Source organism: Leucopleurus acutus (genome assembly GCF_964270905.1).
Source record: "Leucopleurus acutus genome assembly, chromosome: 14".
Lineage (NCBI taxonomy): Eukaryota > Metazoa > Chordata > Mammalia > Artiodactyla > Delphinidae > Leucopleurus > Leucopleurus acutus.
This window is the reverse complement of record NC_139156.1, coordinates 81,859,592-81,877,939: the sequence shown is the minus strand read 5'-3', so window position 1 is coordinate 81,877,939 and position 18,348 is coordinate 81,859,592. Positions and strand designations below refer to the sequence as shown.

General features: G+C 47.3%; 1 protein-coding gene across 1 annotated transcript in view; it reads right to left on the bottom strand.

The window, feature by feature from the left end:
* Positions 1-18,348, bottom strand: part of SIPA1L2 (signal induced proliferation associated 1 like 2) — a 220,439-nt gene that overhangs the window by 72,933 nt on the left and 129,158 nt on the right. Inside the window, exons 3-6 of the mRNA XM_082854980.1 lie at positions 17,328-17,461; positions 15,066-15,254; positions 6,837-7,011; positions 2,375-2,478 (exon numbers count right to left, since the gene is read on the bottom strand). Coding sequence (XP_082711106.1) covers positions 2,375-2,478; positions 6,837-7,011; positions 15,066-15,254; positions 17,328-17,461 — 602 coding nt within the window. The remainder of the gene's footprint in view (positions 1-2,374; positions 2,479-6,836; positions 7,012-15,065; positions 15,255-17,327; positions 17,462-18,348) is intronic.

The window sequence follows — 18,348 nt, the reverse complement described above, 5'->3', positions numbered from 1 at the left end:
TGGTTCTGTGTGCATACAACACTCCGTGAAGAAAGAGGTAACAGTCTCTACCTTCAGGGATAAAGGAAAATAAAGCACAGACAACTGTGCCCAAGGTCACAAAGCTAAGTAGCTGGGATTCATATCCAGGAAGGTTCTAGAATTCTTGCTCTTAAGAACTACATTTTTCTGCTGAAGCTTTTTGCCAACCTAGAAGGAGGAAGCCTCAAAGAAGGCCCTAGAATCACGGGATTCGAACACTAAGAGGGAGATGCTATGCATCATCTTGTCCAAATACGCTCGGGTGTGCCACTCCTCCCCGCTTCCAAACCCTCGGAAGGTATCTCGAAAATACAGCATTCTTCCCGCCGGAGCCGCGGCGTAGAGTTCTTTCTTCTCAGTACAGGGCTCCAAGCACGCACTGCTGGCCACCTAGACCACATCCTCATTATGTAATTGTCAAATTTCTTGAGAGACTAAGAATCTTTTCCAGGGCCACAAGGCAAATGACTACAATAAGTTCAGAATACAAGTCCAATGACTCTTATCCCCCATCCTACACTCGTCCCTTTTATACTGTGATTACTCGCCTACATCCTACGTTGAGTATGTAGATTTCCCAATGAAACACATATAAGATCACATATATTCTACACATAGCAAGAGCAATTAAAGAAGCAAAACAAGCAGTTTTCTACCTCTAACGCGTCGGCATAACATTCAACGCCACGGATTCTCACTCAAGACAAAAAAGGAAAACAAAAATGGAACCAACAAGTCTTTAGGCTACGGAGTTTGTAATATACAATCTCCATGTACAGGGATTTTTGTTTTTTCAATCTCCCACTTGGGAAGTTGAAAACACCCACGTACCTCACTCCCCACCCCCAACCTTCCATCCACGTTTCTGTGTGCAGGACATTTTCGGGGAGAGTTGCAGTGAAAGAAACTCTGGTACAAAGAACTCATAAAACCACACTTTTAATTACTGTTCAATAAAAAGGGGACGGGGGAAGCCAGCTTTGAGTTCTGGTAACAGCAAAGTCACGGGACTTCGAAATTTCAGAGGTTGCCCTTTGAGAAACAACGGAGTGGACTCGGAGTCCAGTGACTCAGGTAACTGGGGAGCTGGCAGGGCCTTGTGAGTTGAATGCTCCATGAGTGGGGTCCAAAGGCACTGGTTCTATTTCCACTAACCTACTGACAGGGTCTCTGGGCCTGAGTCAGCCCTATCAGGTTTCTCAGCAACAACTCACCCACAGTTTAATTACTGGATGATGGTAAAAGTATCTGCAAGGACAACTGCATGGTCTAAAATCGAGCATCTTAACACTGAGTGAGTCTATATGGCATTATTCCAAATAAACGTTTGAAGAGCTAGAAATCCTTTAGTTTACAACATGTGTAAAATTCATACGTGTGATCTAGGGATTGTAACTCCATGTCATAAAAAACATACAGACACGTGATCAAAAGACAGATCCTCTGAAGGTAATGGGCAGAACTCTGATTACTACAAAACCCTGTAGAAAATACAGGAAGGACAAGGGATTGAGGTTAAGTATTAGGTAGAAAAAATCCATCCAGAAATTACCACGGGAAGAGGAATAAACAGAGGAGCTACAGCCCCAAATGTGACAAAGCCGGGCTGGGGGTCAGGGGCCTCTTCCTCTTGGCTGGGGGATCTAAGGTGGTTCTTCCCACCTGGGAACAGGGCAAGTGGCCTCGCTGGGAAAATGCACCCCTTGACTACCTTCATTGCATTTCATGAGCATTCGGAAAAAACGTAAAAAAGAAAGACAAAGTTCTCTGCAACAATTAAGTTTCATTCACATGACAAATGCTTATGGAACAACTACTGTGTAGTCCCTGCTGCTTTAACTTAGAGCAAAGGAGTGCGGTTACGTGACATCAGCAAAATTAAGTTTTCTAAGCGTGGAAACAAACCTTGCTTTAACTCTGCACTCACCCCAAATGTAATCAAACCCCTAAAATTAAAGAACGCCACGAGTGAGTTACAAGATTCTTTCTTACAATATTTTCTAGAAGTTATCTACCCACACGCAGAAACTGAAGGTCAGGTTACATTAGTTGACCTCTTCTGTAATTAATACAGTTGACACTGCTTCCCATTAAGAGTTTGCCTGGCAAGCAATCCAGGTGAGTGTGGAAGAGTTTCTAAGTTCTGTAAGAAAAGAGTGCAATAAAACTTGTGCCGTAATAATCCCTTTAAAGCCCAAACACTTCCAGATGATAAAAGAGTCAAAGACTACGAATGCCATTCAAAGAGAAAAACCTACTGATGCTTTGCAAATTCGAAATACACTGATAGCATGGAAGGGCTGCCCTCGGAGGTGGCAACTGTTGTGGGGGTGGGGGTGGGAGGAGGCCGTACCTGCTGCCTGTTGTTGGGCGTGTGTGGGAGCATGGTGCACACATGGAACATAAGCTCGTAGTCTTTGTACGTCGTGTACAGGGAATGCGTTCCTGTAGAATCAGCTGAAAACAAAGATTAATTGCAAGAACAAGTTAGGCCACTGCAGATTAGCAATTCAACACTTAGAAGGTCATTATTACAAAAGGCAATTCAACCGAAAAGAACAGACCTCCCAACGATAAAGGACCAGTGTCTTGGGGGTGGCCCCGCTCTCTCACTAGGCCCTGTTGCTCCCACTTTCCAGCCCACGCCTGCGGCCTGAGTTTTGCCATCTGCTCTCACCCAGGCGCTTTCTACTGAACGCGTGGTTTCCCCTCTCTTTTCTTCTACACTCTTGCCTTCGCAGTGCTAACTTAGGTTACCCACATGGGCGAGATGCTGCTGCCACAAGAACTACAGGTGAGCACAGGAGGAGGTGTGGCCTGGCGCCGGTCTGGGTGCAATTATTAGACGGGGCTGAGCTAACCAGAAGTTATCCTTGCCCCATCGTGTGTGTGTGCGCGTGCGTGTGCGTGTGTCTACAGTTAATTATCAGTTATTCTTGGGCACGTGACCCTCCAGAACCCAGAAAAATGAAACAGGATTGACTTCATACGGAAATGGGAACGAGAGACGTTAAGGATTTCTTCCCTGAATGATGGAAGTAATCTTCTTCTCTTTCTGACAGGCAATGCGATGATGCAGTCATGTGATTAAGACCAGGGAGGATGAATGTCATCTCTTACTGCATATTATGCACTGATACATGTTAAAAAAACTATGACATCTGAATCCCTGTTAATCATACAGCTATTCATCTTTTGAAAAGCAGATGATTCTGTGCAAATTCGAAACCCATCTGTATTATCAACAGATTACCTCACTGAGAGTTTCAGACGCCCAAACCAACAGTGACTATAAAACGTTTAAGTAATAATTTTAGGACGGAGGTTTGAACCACTTTGCATATGGATAAAGACAAACAGATAAATAGAAATTAAGATGTAAACAGAACTCAAGACTGCCCTTCTCAATCCTTGATCTATATACAGGTTTATCGTCTACCTTTTAAACAACAATAAACAATACTGTTCGATATTATTGAAAACAAAGTTTATTCCATTGTGTTTGTTGGGGAAACTCTAAGTAGTGATCTTGGGCTAACCTTTTTTTAATCTGAAAATTAAAATGTTTACTTTAAGAACATTAAAACACTTAACCTTCATGGGCATTTATTATTTTCTTTCTAAATCATGCAACATATTCTTATTTCCAACATTTATATCCAACTCAGAAATAGTCCTGAAAATCCTCTAGAAAAAAGTATTGCATACAGTTCTGTGCTGAGAGGTACTCATAGAAGGAAATTTCACGCATAAGGGGAGTATGTAGAATGTTAATCTATGGATACTGATAAATTAACTTGCAGACGGTCAGAGAGGATATTCATCTAATAAGCTCTATATTATCCAGCCCCCATTTTCTCTTTTAGCTATTCATTAACTGCGTATTTGTTATTTTTCTTAGGACTTCTTAGAGAGTAATCTTCCATTTCAACTGTCTTGTCTCAGGACCTTAAGGATGAAACGTGGCTTTGGAAGTGAGCAGGCCAGTCGTGAGGGAATGACGACAGTTCCTCCCACGAAGAAGTAACACTGAAGGTCAGAGGGTGAACTAATTCTACAGGTTCAATGACTCCCCTCACAACACTGCTACTACGATGCTTAAAATTCAGTAAGAGAAATGCTGACAGATATTTCACAGTCTGGTCAATGGGCTTCAGATTCAGGAATTCATAATGAAAAAAGAAAAATGCACTTTTAGGGGGAAGGGGGAGAAACACTCTAAAAAATGTGGTCATAATTTGTCTATCCCAAATAGTGCTAAAGGACGAATTTCTAAAATTAAGTAGTCAATATTTTCAAAGTTTTTATTTTAAACATCAGAAGGGTAATGCAAAAGGTCAGCTCAAGCTTGTTCAAGGGTTTGCTGCAAATATTTCTGTTCAAAAGGAGATACAGGGGGGCTTTCCTGGTGGCGCAGTGGTTAAGAATCCGTCTGCCAATGCAGGGGACACGGGTTCGAGCCCTGGTCCGAGAAGTTCCCACATGCCGTGGAGCAACTAAGCCCGTGTGCCACAACTACTGAGCCTGTACTCTAGAGCCCACGAGCCACAACTACTGAGCCTGCGCTCTAGAGCCCGTGAGCCGCAACTACTGAGCCCGCATGCCACAACTACTGAAGCTCGCGCACCTAGAGCCTGTGCTCTGCAACAAGAGAAGCCTCCGCAGTGAGAAGCCCGCACACTGTACCAAAGAGTAGCCCCTGCTCACCGCAACTAGAGAAAGCCTGCACACAGCAACGAAGACCCAACGCAGCCAAAAATAAATAAATAAATTTATTAAAAAAAAAAGAGAGAGAGAGATACAGGGCCATCACGGCAGTCTCCGGTTTTATCATTCTCTGCAGCCAACCAAAGAAAGGCCGGCCACGGCCTGGGGGTCTATATTCTACTGGATAGCAGAGCACCTTAGCGGCTCACAGCGCCTCTGTTCCTACCCCATTTCATTCTGTACTTAAGAGAGGAACAACCCATTTTAAATCTGGAAGGGACATCTCAGATACTCTAGCCCGAAACTCTGACTTTTCTTTGTGAAGAAAATGAGGCCCAGATTTGCCCAAGGTCCTGTGGGCAGGCGGAATGAAAACTGCACCACAACTCTCCTGTATTTAAGAAGGAAGATATTTTTTTTTTGCCCACTTCATGAAAGACATACTTTTTATTTGACCACTCCATGAAACATAATTCTTAGAGACCTCCTCTCTAAAGGCACGCCATGATTTCTTTGCATCTCATAGAAGGTCCTGCTCATAAAAATAGAAGACTCGCTGATTATTAGAATCAACATATCAAAATCTTGTTCTGAAGTTATCATTTCCTTGTACCAAAGTACTTAGCACTACCTCTGTAACGTATTAAAGACATCTCTTAAGTCATGAAAACTCCAAGCTGATGTCAATTCTATACATAGGAAACTATCTGCATTACCGCTGTTGCAGTTTTATAGAATGTACAGCTCAGAAGCTCTTAAAATGCTTCCCCAATCCACCCCACAGCAGAGGGACGGCAGGCATGCATAGCAATGAGTCCACGTTGGCAGTGGTTCTCCTGGAAGGACGTCCCTAAGGCTGGCACGCCAGCACCTCTAGGGGGTATGTGGCGGTCTGTGGGTAAGGGGAGTTTGCACAGGAAACAGAGGAGAAAATCAGAAAAGGTCTCCCTGATCCTTCTTAAAAGATGTGGATACTTGCGATGGCTATCACAAATTATTTTCTAACCTTAACATTTCTGAGGCATGAGCTATCCACATTCAGCCTAATAGTCAAACTCCAACCTTGGCGTGTGTGGAGGACACACAGGGCCCGCATGTGAGCCAACACCGTGTCCAGGTCTTGCGATCTACCCTCTAAGTGTAAGGTTCAAAAACAGATCAGAACCCCAGAACTGATGACAGGCCATGCGCACTAAGAGTGGTACCACCGGCGATCTAGGCAAGTATCTCTGATGGTCGCGAGGTGAGCGGGCCGGGGGCCGCAGGGGCTCAGGTGGCCTCCATGCCAACCCTGGCTCGGCCGCACGTTGACCCTCCCCCAGGGAAGAGTCCCCACCGGCCCCTCCTCTAGGGCTAGATGCCCGCCCAGATCCTCCAAGTTCAGAATCTATCTGCTCATCTTCATTAAAAGAGCAAGTGCTTAACTGCTTGACGATAAGCAGAATTTCCCCAGATACACAAAATTACCCTGCCTGGTATTTTTACCAGGTGTGCTGAGAGCAACTAAATGACAACACAAAGACGAAGGTGAACCGCTTAGAATTTATGAGGGCCGTAAGGAACACGGTTACCTAAGTGGAGACACAAGACAAATTCACACATCCTAGGAGGGGACCTGACTAAGGTTCTTGGAAAGCAGGATGCGTCAGCTTATTCATCACTGCTTCAGCTCCCCAGGTAACATCGCGAAAACGGAAACGAGCAAAGATAAGGCCGCGAGCACGGCCTGAGTGGATGTGGTGATGTTTAGACTTTCAGAAATGAATGCGGGGCTCATCCTTGCTGCAGTGGGACAGAGTGTAACGGACAGGTGAGGTGAAAAGAAAGAAGAACATATTAAAAGATTATTCACCAAACACCGGGGAATCTCTGCTCTCGTTACATGGGAACAAGAGTTGACCCGTTGAGCTTGTGAGAGACACAGAGCTCTTGAGAAATGTGCCCCCTCTGCTCATCTGAGGAAATCTCAACTCCATCCCAAATAAGCCAGCTCGGCCGCTGCAGGGGGTCAAGAAGGGGAGGGTTCGGGATCGCTAGCTCAGATGTCTGGGGTGCGCCTACCTTTGGAGCATTAAATCTGTGCACACACAAGCAAGTCTGAAGCTTACTTTTATTGTCCAGCTGAGCCCGGTATTTACTAAATCCTTTCAGCCGCACCCTCTGGCCCAGCAGATCGAGGAATTCTTCAAAAGCTGGTCCGGCCGTCTCGTTGTTGTACATCTCCTCCTCGGTGCTCTGGCCGGCTCTGCAATACAGGATCCCGATCTTGTGCTGAAAGCTCAGCTGAAATGGGGCAGAAAGGGAATTACTCGGCAAAGAGTATCAGACAAGGACGCCTGAGACTAAGCAACATAGTAAATCAACTCTATTCCAATATAAAATAAAAATCAAATTAAAAAATAAAGTGGGGGCTTCCCTGGTGGCGCAGTGGTTGAGAGTCCGCCTGCCGATGCAGGGGACACGGGTTCGTGCCCCGGTCCGGGAAGATCCCACGTGCCGCGGAGCGGCTGGGCCCGTGGGCCATGGCCGCTGAGCCTGCATGTCCGGAGCCTGTGCTCCGCAACGGGAGAGGCCACAACAGTGAGAGGCCCGCACATCAACAGAAAAATAAAAATAAAAATAAAATAAAATAAAATAAATAAAAATAAAATGAAAACAGAAAGTATCAGACGAGCTAACTTCCAGTAAAATTAAAATGACAGGAGCTGAGAATTCTGTTCTCAGGAAAGCACGTCAGGACAATTCCCATAAGCTAAGAAGCAAAAGAATAAGCAACTGTCACTGTACACAATACTCCAAATACATAACAAACCCAGAAACCTGAACATAACAGCTGGAGAAACGTCAGACACCCTAAGAAATATAATGAATGGCCTTGCCCATGTGGGAGCTGCCAGGTTTCCAAAATGGAGAGCCAGGTTCAAGGGTTTATTTAAAAATAAAACTGTGGAAATATTTAATCTCATACCCTCTATATAGTCATGAGCATTATCTTCCAAGTTAGAAAGAAAAAAAGGCTGCACACTTTAAAAAGTTTTCCCTCTCTGGTTCCTCATGCTTTTCTGTTGTCGTTATTTGAACATTCATGGAAATATGAAAGACTGTAATTAAAAAAAGCAAATCAAATTCAGGTCTGGTAAGGAAACTGTGATATACATATAGTGATAGAATAATGTTTTGTTTCCACAAAAGTAACTCTGACTCAACAATTACAGTCATTTCTCCATTTTTGACTGGCTTGAAAACATCTGCTAGATATACAATAGGCCATAAAGAATTTTAATAGGAATTGAAGATTTCCTGCTGTAGCTCTATCTCCCTGTCTATACCGTATCGTGCTGGAAGCTGCCACACTGCTTTCTCCCAAGGCCAGGGAGAAACTGGATCCACCTTCACAGCTTTCGTATTTTCCCTGAAGAGGAGCTACTTGTCACTCAGGAAATCAGGGCACTTCATCTTCCTAGCAGCGATCTGAGCCTCCAGAGGCTGGCAGGTTATCAGTCCTCTCTGATTCCCTAAAGGCATCCATCCGGAACACTGTTCACTGTTATTATCAGCTGTAAAACAGAGCCTTTAATCAAAACTCATAGCTGACTAGATCAGTAAAATAAGGTAAAATGGTACTCATTTCCCTTGAGTGGCAAAGTGATCACAGCAGTCTCATCCGGGTGACCAATGACAACGGACAATCCAAGCCAGGTAGGGATCCGCCTGCTTGGGGCATCTTGGCAGAGATGCTAGGGGAAGCTCAGAGCTGGGCGGGCAGCCGACCGCCAGTACATTCTACATGTGCTCCACCTCCTGAGTGCTACGGGGGACGGGGGAGGAACCAAACGAGACATCAATCACCTGTTCCTAATTGGACCGGATAAGCTACCTACAGGGATGGCTCCCACGGTGAGGGGTTTGGGGGGCGAGTGGAGAGCGTACAGGCCCCATTCACACAGTGAAGACAAGGATCCAGGCCCTGAATGTGGGGCTATGAGATGCTGGCCGTAAGCTGTTAGTGTTATGAGCTGTGCTGTACTAGTCCTTGAGCGGCGTCAAGACAGAAAAAACATTTCTATTTGCCCAGGGATTGAGGAATAAGTGTTTCTGATCAACTCAACTATCTAAATAAACGAGACACCACATTTACTGCAAACAGACCATCATCCTCCAAAAACACGAAGTATAATACAAATGTCTCATATTATTTCACCAATTGTTTCAGAACACTAATTGTTCTGAGGGACCCAGAAGACACTCCAGGATCTTAGAGTACTTTAGTAAACACTTGGGATTGGCAATTGTCACCACAGATGTGGATCGCCTTGGTGACTGCCAGAACTGGATCAATCCTCTAATGGGACCTCTACGGGACTGCTGAACCTCCTCGGCACCATGATGCCTGGACCTCCCGCCTGCTGTCAGAAGCGGATTCCCGCTCTCCCCAGTTGTCCGGCCCTGGCCTCGTGGACAGTCCCCCAGAGATCCTGTGGAGTGATCAGCAGGCACCGGTACCCAGGGCCCCACGGGCCCCCGCCCACACATCCTCCGCACCCAGCAGGGGCGGCCGTACCACCACCCGCATCCTGGGAGCTCACTGTCCCAGGGCTGCCACCCTGTCTGTCCCCCTGCTAGAGCCCTGCTACCTCTCCTGGTGCCACCTCACGTCGCGCCCCTGCCACACCTGCAGCTTGTCCCAGGCAGCCCCGCCATCCCCAGCAGGAAACCCTTCCTCTGCCTCTTTGTGGAGCAGGCCCGGAGCAAAGCTGTCTGGGGTCCCAGGGGTGGGGCCGCGGCAGCCCCACGCGGGTGGAGCAGAGCCTCCCCGGACCAGCACAGGTTCTCTCTGATTCCTGACTCTTGCGGACCTGATGCTCCCTGTGGACTCAGGCAAAGGCCAAATACCTGGAGAGCTGAAGCCCCCGGGGCTTCCCTGCTGAGCGCGGTGCCATCCGCTCACACCCCTCTCCTCCCAGCCATCGCAGACCAGCCTGTGTCTGCATCCCCGCTGGGAGCAGCCCTGGGCCCATGGGACCCGGGCGAGGCTACATGAGGCTCCGAAGCCCCCAGGCGTCTTGCCCCAGCCCCTAGAGCTCTGCTCCAGCGACAGAATAAACCCCTGTGGCCCGTTTACTACGAGGCCTGTGATTCCACTAAAACAGTAAGAGGAGGAGACACGGTGTGAAGGAAGAGACCTCTCTCGCTCCAATCTCTTATAAACCGCATGAAATCAATGGAAATGCAACACCAAGGCTGACCCCCTCCTGCCCGTGGCTCACCAGAAAGCTTGCACACCTCTTCAGCCTGATCGCCGTACCAAGGGGAGGACAGACTCCAGGTCCCCATGAACTAACACCCCCAGTTCTCTCGGAACAAGGCTCTGTTTCTAAGCCCTCTACACCTCAGGCTGGGGCTAACCACGCCCCCATCCCACTGACCTTCCTTTAATTGTTCTGATGCGAATCACAGCCAGTCCCACTGTCCTAGGGTGAACGAGGCCGGCACCTGGGCGTCCCCACGGTCAAAAACTAAAAACACCCACTTGCCCAAACTCTATACTGCTCCCGTGCCCAGAGATGGACACACAGACCCTGCACGGACAGGCAGACGATCCCTTGCCTCCTGGGACTGGATAAAAACTGAGTGCTCTGTTCCAAAGGCCAGAAGCCCCGTCATTATTGACGAGAAAATTTAAATTTAAAGGAAGGTGACAAAAAGCCTCAGAATGGCCTTGAAAATAAATTCAGGTGTGCAGGAAAGTCCTTCCACTGCATCCTCCCAACTCAACCACCTGCTCTAAGCGTGTAGTCTCATGGATTTAGACCCGCTTGACTTCGTGTCAAGTAAACCTGGTATGTGAGTGAACATACATCTGGGTGAGGAGACAAGAGCAGAAGGGGTGATTGGCTTGTGAACAAATTAATCCAAAGATGCCCTAATATTCTAAGTTAGTGAGCTGTCATAATGTATCTGGATTAATTTTTTAAGAAGTCAACCTAGTGGGTAAAGATAAATTAGGAGTTTGGGATTAACAGATACACACTACTATATATAAAACAAACACAGGGAACTATATTCAATATACTGTAATAACTTAAATGGAAAAGAATCTGAAAAGGAATACATATCTATGTATAACTGAATCACTTTACTGTACACCTGAAACTGACACATTGTAGATCGACCACACTTCAATTAAAAAAAAAAAAAGTCAACGTACATAATCTTAGGAATTCACCTGTTATACAAACTAGAATAGTCCTATAAAAAAGGAAAAATGATATCTTAGAGGTTGGGAGGTGAATTTATGTAGATAAAGTAGCAAAACTTTCAAAGTCCTGATTGATAATTACTTCCCTTGTGATTCTCCATGGCATGGAGTCTTCCTGTTCAAAACATCTTACCAAATGTAAAGAACGGAATGAATGACCCGATACCCACCATATCTCCCACTGATACAACATGTCTTGCGCAGAGCAGATAAACACAGTGACTGTCAAACCAGGAATGGATCCCAAACTCCAAGAAAGCAGAAAATGACAATATGTCCTTTAAAGTATTTTTTCAAGATTAAAACCCCTTAAGACCAGCAACATAAAACTGGCCCATCCCCTCCCTGGGAAGATTTTCTATCAGGAAAGTAGATAAAGACAGCACTACCCAGAAGTGACTCACAACACCCAGACAGGTTAGGGCAACTTTTAAGGATCCTTTGGAAACCAGGATGTTAGAAAAGCTGTCTACTATCTTTCAGAGATGAGCATAAATAGTAAGTAGCTCTTGCTGACGTAATATGGAAATGAGATACCACTAGGAGTTGGGGGGCGTTAAAATGTCATATTGTACACCATTATGAAAGTATACCAGAGTCAAATAAATATAATCTCAAAAGAAAAAACACATGAATACAGCTAGAGCTCTAAATGCACTGGTGTGCTTAAAACAAGCACCCAGTTCTCAAAATTAATTCATTGACGTCCGATTGTAAACAGGTGTCCATTCAAAGTACCTGAAGGCTTAGTTTAAGAGAAATTCCCTGGCAGAGCCATTTTTATGACCTTCACTGCCTCCCACCGGCGTAGCTCCTGGACCTATTCTGCCGGACGGACATTCCAAGAAGTGCATGCTTCATTCTGTGAGGAGACAGTCACCTGCGGTTGCTGTAACGTCTCTCAGGGCTTGGGCATCAGGATCCAGGCTGGGGAACACAGGGCCACCTGTGGACTCCTCCACAGCAGGCTGAGGGACCAAGCACCTCATCTGCCAGGCACCTGCTACCCAGCAGGTGAGGGACGTGTAATCAAGGGAGAAGCAACACACACCAGAAACATAAAGGGATGAAGACCACGGGGGTCGGCACCTCTCTTCCAGACTCTTCCACGACACGGAAGTGAATGTGTAACAGAGCAGGACCCTATGGGGCCTTCCCAGGACAGACCCCTCCCCCATACCCTCTGCTGTAGCTGCTCTCTGAAGTACCCAGATAATAGACCAGATAACAGTATCTGACGCCTATTTCCTGAGTTGTTTTTCAGATGCTAAAACCACCCGCAAATGGAAGAAATTACTTGATGATCATGAGCACGTAGCTCCCAGACCTTCTGGTGCCTAAGGACTGACCACCATCAGCCAATCAGAGAACTGTGCACGAGCTGATCACAGACCCTGGAGTTCCCCTCCCTCACCTGGCCTTTAAAATTGCTCTGCTGATCAGAACTACAGTGAGGTATCACCTCACACTGGTCAGAACGGCCCTCATCAAAAAATCTACCAACAATAAATGCTGGAGAGGGTGTGGAGAAAAGGGAATCCTCTTGCACTGTTGGTGGGAATGTAAACTGATACAGCCACTATGGAGAACAGTATGGAGGTTCCTTAAAAAGCTAAAAATAGAACTACCATAGACCCAGCAATCCCACTCCTGGGCATATACCCTGAGAAAACCATAATTCAAAAAGAGTCATGTACCACAATGTTCACTGCAGCTCTACTTACAATAGCCAGGACACGGAAACAACCTAAGTGTCCACTGACAGATGAATGGATAAATAAGATGTGGCCCATATATACAATGGAATATTACTCAGCCATAAAAAGAAACAAAACTGAGTTATTTGTAGTGAGGTGGACGGACCTAGCGTCTTTCATACAGAGTGAAGTAAGTCAGAAAGAGAAAAACAAATACCGTATGCTAACATATATATCTATGGAATCTAGAAAAAAATGCTTCTGAAGAACCTAGGGGCAGGACAGGAATAAAGACGCAGACGTAGAGAATGGACTTGAGGACACAGTGAGGGGGAAGGGTAAGCTGGGACGAAGTGAGAGAGTGGCATGGACTTATATACACTACCAAACGTAAAATAGATAGCTAGCGGGAAGCAGCCGCATAGCACAGGAGATCAGCTCAGTACTCTGCGACCATCTAGAGGGGTGGGAGAGGGAGGGTGGGAGAGGGAGGGTGGGAGGGAGACGCAAGAGGGAGGGGATATGGGGATATATGTATACGTATAGCTGATTCACTTTGTTATACAGCAGAAAGTAACACACCATTGTAAAGCAGTTATACTCCAATAAAGATGTTAAAAAAGAAAACAAATTGCTCTGCTGAAACCCTTCGGGAGTTTGGGGTTTTCGAGCACAAGCCACCCATTCTCCCTGGACTGGTGACTTTACAATAAACGCCGCACTTTCCTTCACCCAAACCCGGTGTCAGGAGATTGACTTGACTGCACCTACCTGCAGGTGAGTGGACTCAGGTTTGGTTCGGTGACAAATGCTGTCCTTCCCACCAAGCCCTCCTGAACTCTGAGTCCCTGGACCAGCAGCGACACACCCGCTCTGTCCCTCCATGACAACAGGATTTCCTCAACTGCCTCATGACACGACCATTCTCAAAGCACTTTACCAGCGACGACCATGATGAACTCTTCTGTGGGATTTTAGAAGCCAATTGTTCAAGTTCAAGTTTTGGTTTGGTTTAGTTGTTGTTTTTAATAGATCAGCCTTCATTCTTGAGAAAGACAGACTGCAGGATTATCCACTCTGAATGTCACAGTGCCTGCTTCCTCTGGCTGAGAATGCAGTGTTAATTTGCTAGCGCAATTACAACTTCATCTTAGAATTCCAGCCATCTGAGTATCAAATACTCCACCAATATACCACAGGGAGTGTGTTACTGGGTCCACCAAGACATCCCGCATACTCCCTCCAAAACATGAGAAAGAATTGTCCTCGGAACATTCTGGAAAGACATCACAATTGTCTTTTTCTTTCTGCAAAGCATGTATTTAAAAACAAATCCACACATTTAAAATAAATTGCATACCCTTGGGCACCGACCACTCAGTTTCGCCTCCAAATTATCTTGCATCTGAAGTTAAAAGGCTTCTTTCCATCTTCTGGGCCACCACCTAAATCCTGTCCATCATTAATTCTCTCCCGGATGCTACTAATGATCACATAATTGAGCTCCAGGCCATCATCAGGCTCTACCTTCACCAGCCTGTCCAGTACGCTTCTACCAGAATAATCGTCCTAAATTACGGCTACGAGCATGTCACATCCTACCGGCAAACCTTCAATGTTCCCTACCACCTCCTGGATCCAGTGCTAACTCCTTAGCCCAGCATTCACTCCAGCCTCAACATATTTTGTAACTGTTGTTGTTTTAACTCCTAACCTCCCTGCGTGTGCCCTTCTCTTGTAAAGAAACTGGCCATAGTTTCTAAAAGAGCCAACTGCTCGTATCTCCCTGTTGGAATTCTACTCAAGTCTAAAGGCCCAGTTACAACACCACCTCCTTCAGATGTTACTTTCTCTTTTCCCAGAGCACACACTGCATTTCTATGTCTCCATGACCCATGACCACACTAACGGCCATGGTGTTCTTCGTCTTAATGGCCCCAAGGGTAGGGACCAAGTCTTAGCTTCAAGCCTCCTGATACGTGCCGTTCACTGCCATCTGTCAGCATGACACTTTGCACATAGCAGACAGGAATAAACGTTAGTTCAGGGAAAGGCCCAACGTGAGCTCTTTACACCCTGGGAAAATACACCAGCAGTCTCTAATCATCATGAATCAGATCTGCCCCTGCTGGCTGGGACATACCAAAACCCTGGTAAAAACAATGCAAGTCACAACTCAGCAGGAGGTGCGTTGCACTTATTATTAAAGGCATCGTGTTACTTAACTAGTATAGAGGCATATTCGAGAAAAACTGGAGGAAAATGCTTTAAGGCATTAAAAATAAATGATCTCCAAAGGCAGATGGATGGGAAAACTCCAAAACGTTCAGAAACATGGACACAAAGTCCCGCACACTTACAGTCTCCCACGTGATACACACCCCTTGCTCATCAAGCTTGAGCAGCTGCTCCGAGACCTTGGGCGAGCTCGAGGCCTGCCTCAGGCACTGGATGCTCAGCTCTGGAATGACGCACTCCAGGACTTCTTTGAGAGGGAGTCCCCGCGCAGTCCCATGCCTGGCGGTAGAGGGTATGGCATCTTCCAAAATCGCTCCTCTCAGGGTTGTCAGCTGCAGGGGCAAATACAACGTTCCAGTTAACACTTATTCCTGGTTACCTCTTTAGAGTGTAACTTTTTAGTTGCCTTAAAAAAAGAGGAAGAGAGAATGGACTTGAGGATATGGGGAGGGGGAAGGGTGAGCTGTGACAAAGCGAGAGAGAGGCATGGACATACATACACTACCAAACGTAAGGTAGATAGCTAGGGGGAAGCAGCCGCATAGCACAGGGAGAAGAGCTCGGTGCTTTGTGACCACCTAGAGGGGTGGGATAGGGAGGGTGGGAGGGAGGGAGATGCAAGAGGGAAGAGATATGGGGACATATGTATATGTATAACTGATTCACTGTTATAAAGCAGAAACTAACACATCATTGTAAAGCAATTATACTCCAATAAAGATGTGAAAAAAAAAAAGGAGGAAGAAAGCTAAGGCTCTTTTTGGAGTGGGGCAAAAGAGGCTAAAAGTTCTCGATCTGAAGAAGCAAATTCAACACTCAACAGTCAGTCTTTAAACAACCGAAGGACTCGTGGGTCAGGAAGGAGCCAGGCGGGGCTGCTGTAACCAGACGTGCGTGAAACACGAGGAGGAGTGAGACAAAGCCCCGCCCGGGGACGTTAAGTCACCCCCACCACGATCGGAACCGACGCCAGAGGGATGCCGAGGACGAGCCAGGGGTCCTGGGGCCGGGCTAGCCACAACGACCTCCTCCGTCCTTCCGTTTTCTTTTTCCCATTTTTCTCGACATCATCTTCTTTTCTTCCACTTTTCCTATTTAACTTTCCATGGCTGGCAATTCCCAAGGCTGAGTGGGGCGATCCCGTGACCCCCGTGGGCAGGTGACCCAGGGCTGGGAAGACCACCACCGGACTCTGCCTCCTGATCTGTGACATGTCCTCAAACACGTCGTGAAAGCCTGGAGCCACTATTCTGACACGTGTCATCTAAGCCCAGGTCAAATACGCGGAGAGAGGAGGCCCTGCACGGCCAGCCGAGAGGTCTGGCTCTAATCCCACCCCTCCGACAAAGCAGCCATAGTGAGGTGGTAACAACGGCGCCTAGCATTTGCACAGAGCTCCGGGGCATCGCTGTGCAACAGGGCTTTCTGCGGTGATGAGACCGCCCTCCATCTGCACTGGCTGATACGGGAGCCACCAGCCCCGAGTGGCTGCGGAACGCCTGACCCGTGACAGGTGTGACGGAACCACAGGTGACAGGTGTGACGCAGAACCACAGGTGACAGGTGTGACCGCGGAACCACATTTTTTATTTTATTCAATTACCTTAAATTTAAATAGTCACACGTGGTTAGTGGCTACTGAATGGGACGCTGCAGGTCCGTAACTTACAATATGTCACCTCCAGAGAGGGCTTCCTTTCCTCTTTACGGCACAGAGCCCAGTTCATGGGAGCACCGATGCACAGGCAGTGGGCACCAAAGTGCCAGGCTTGGGCAGGGCCGGCGAGGGGCTCTCTGTACTCTGATCCAAAAGGGATCACATTCTGGACTGTGTGGATGACACATTCCCATCTAATTACAATGGTCAAGAGGATAAAACCTGAAGTGCAGACCAGATCTAGTTCTTCATATAAATCAACATCCCCGCCTACAGGGCTCCACGCATCGGCCATATGGTGTATAACAGTCGCACTTTTCACCCATAGCGAGACCAGCGGGGAAGTAGCCTGGGTGCTGGCGGGACGAAGTGCAGGGCCACGGAGCTGCTGCACCTACAGACACGCTAAGCCAACACCCACCCCAACGGGCGGCCTCCTGGTTTTCTGCATCCGACGCTGAAGTCGTCCTTCAATTCTGACGTGAATCATAGAGTTCAAGTTTGTCCTCTGCTTCAGGCCCGAAAACCTTGCATTTTGATCATTTTATCCTTTCTGTCATGTAAGGTGGCAGTCAAATCACTACCACATCCATCACAGGTCTTCACATTTTCTACTCTGAACAAAACAGTCTAAGCCCTTTTGGTCACCGGAACTGCTGGGATCACAGCACTGACAATGAAAGCAACACCTTAACCAAGCGGTGACCCTGAGGCCCAGCCCAGGACACACCCCATGAGCGCCCAGTACCTCGCTCGTCCTGAAAGCCACCCGGTAGTTGAACTGGGACCCTTCTTTCTCCTTGGGGTCTTCCACCTTCTCCCTCCGGATGCTGACTGCCACAGGGCCGAGGTTCTCATCGATTCCGAAGTAGTTCTGGTGCTCTGCAATGGAAGAGAGCAGCGGCATGAGGAGAAGGGAACAAAGAACAGGGTGGGTATCTTTCAGCGTGTGTATCTAATCCTTGAAGAGGTACCAGTGGCTCTGGTGCAGGATTCCCCCAGATGTGATCCATTTATTTGCCTCCAAATCAGATGCACTTTTTTTGTTTGTTTTTTGCGGTACGCGGGCCTCTCACTGCTGCGGCCTCTCCCGTTGCGGAGCACGGGCTCCGGACGCACAGGCCCAGTGGCCATGGCTCACGGGCCCAGCCGCTCTGCGGCATGTGGGATCTTCCCAGACCGGGGCACGAACCCACGTCCCCTGCATCGGCAGGCGGACTCCCAACCACTGCGCCACCGGGGAAGCCCCAGATGCACTTTTAACCTGTCATTTTCTACTACTTCATCCTCCCATTCTGCTTCTCACTAGTTCATAAGCCACGCAGGAGCCCCAAAGTTGAGTTTGGCATCACTGCAAAGAGTTTTGCCATCTTAGAAACTGTTAAAAAAGGAACCTGGCAACTTGAAGAACCGAGCCTGAACAGTTTTCCTCCAGCTGGGAAGGTCGCCTCCTCTGACTGATTAAAGGCAGTGGAGGCGAGCTAATCAGCCACTCAGACGAGCCGGATTCAGCTCGGAGAACAGGGCAGTGGCAAAGACCGCCCTGTCACGATGATGTCATGAGAGCACCTAAGAGTCTAAAGCGAAGTGGATCAGCGGACAAAAAATGGATAAAAGGCCATTAAGCTGCTGAGTCCAAATTCTATCTCCTAAAATACTCCAACTTAGTCACTATGTTATCAGCTCATCATTTCTTTCACATAAAGTCAGGGTCCCATAGAGATCTAAATGCACACAATCTCGCCAGAGGCATGCACTCTGGGGCCCTC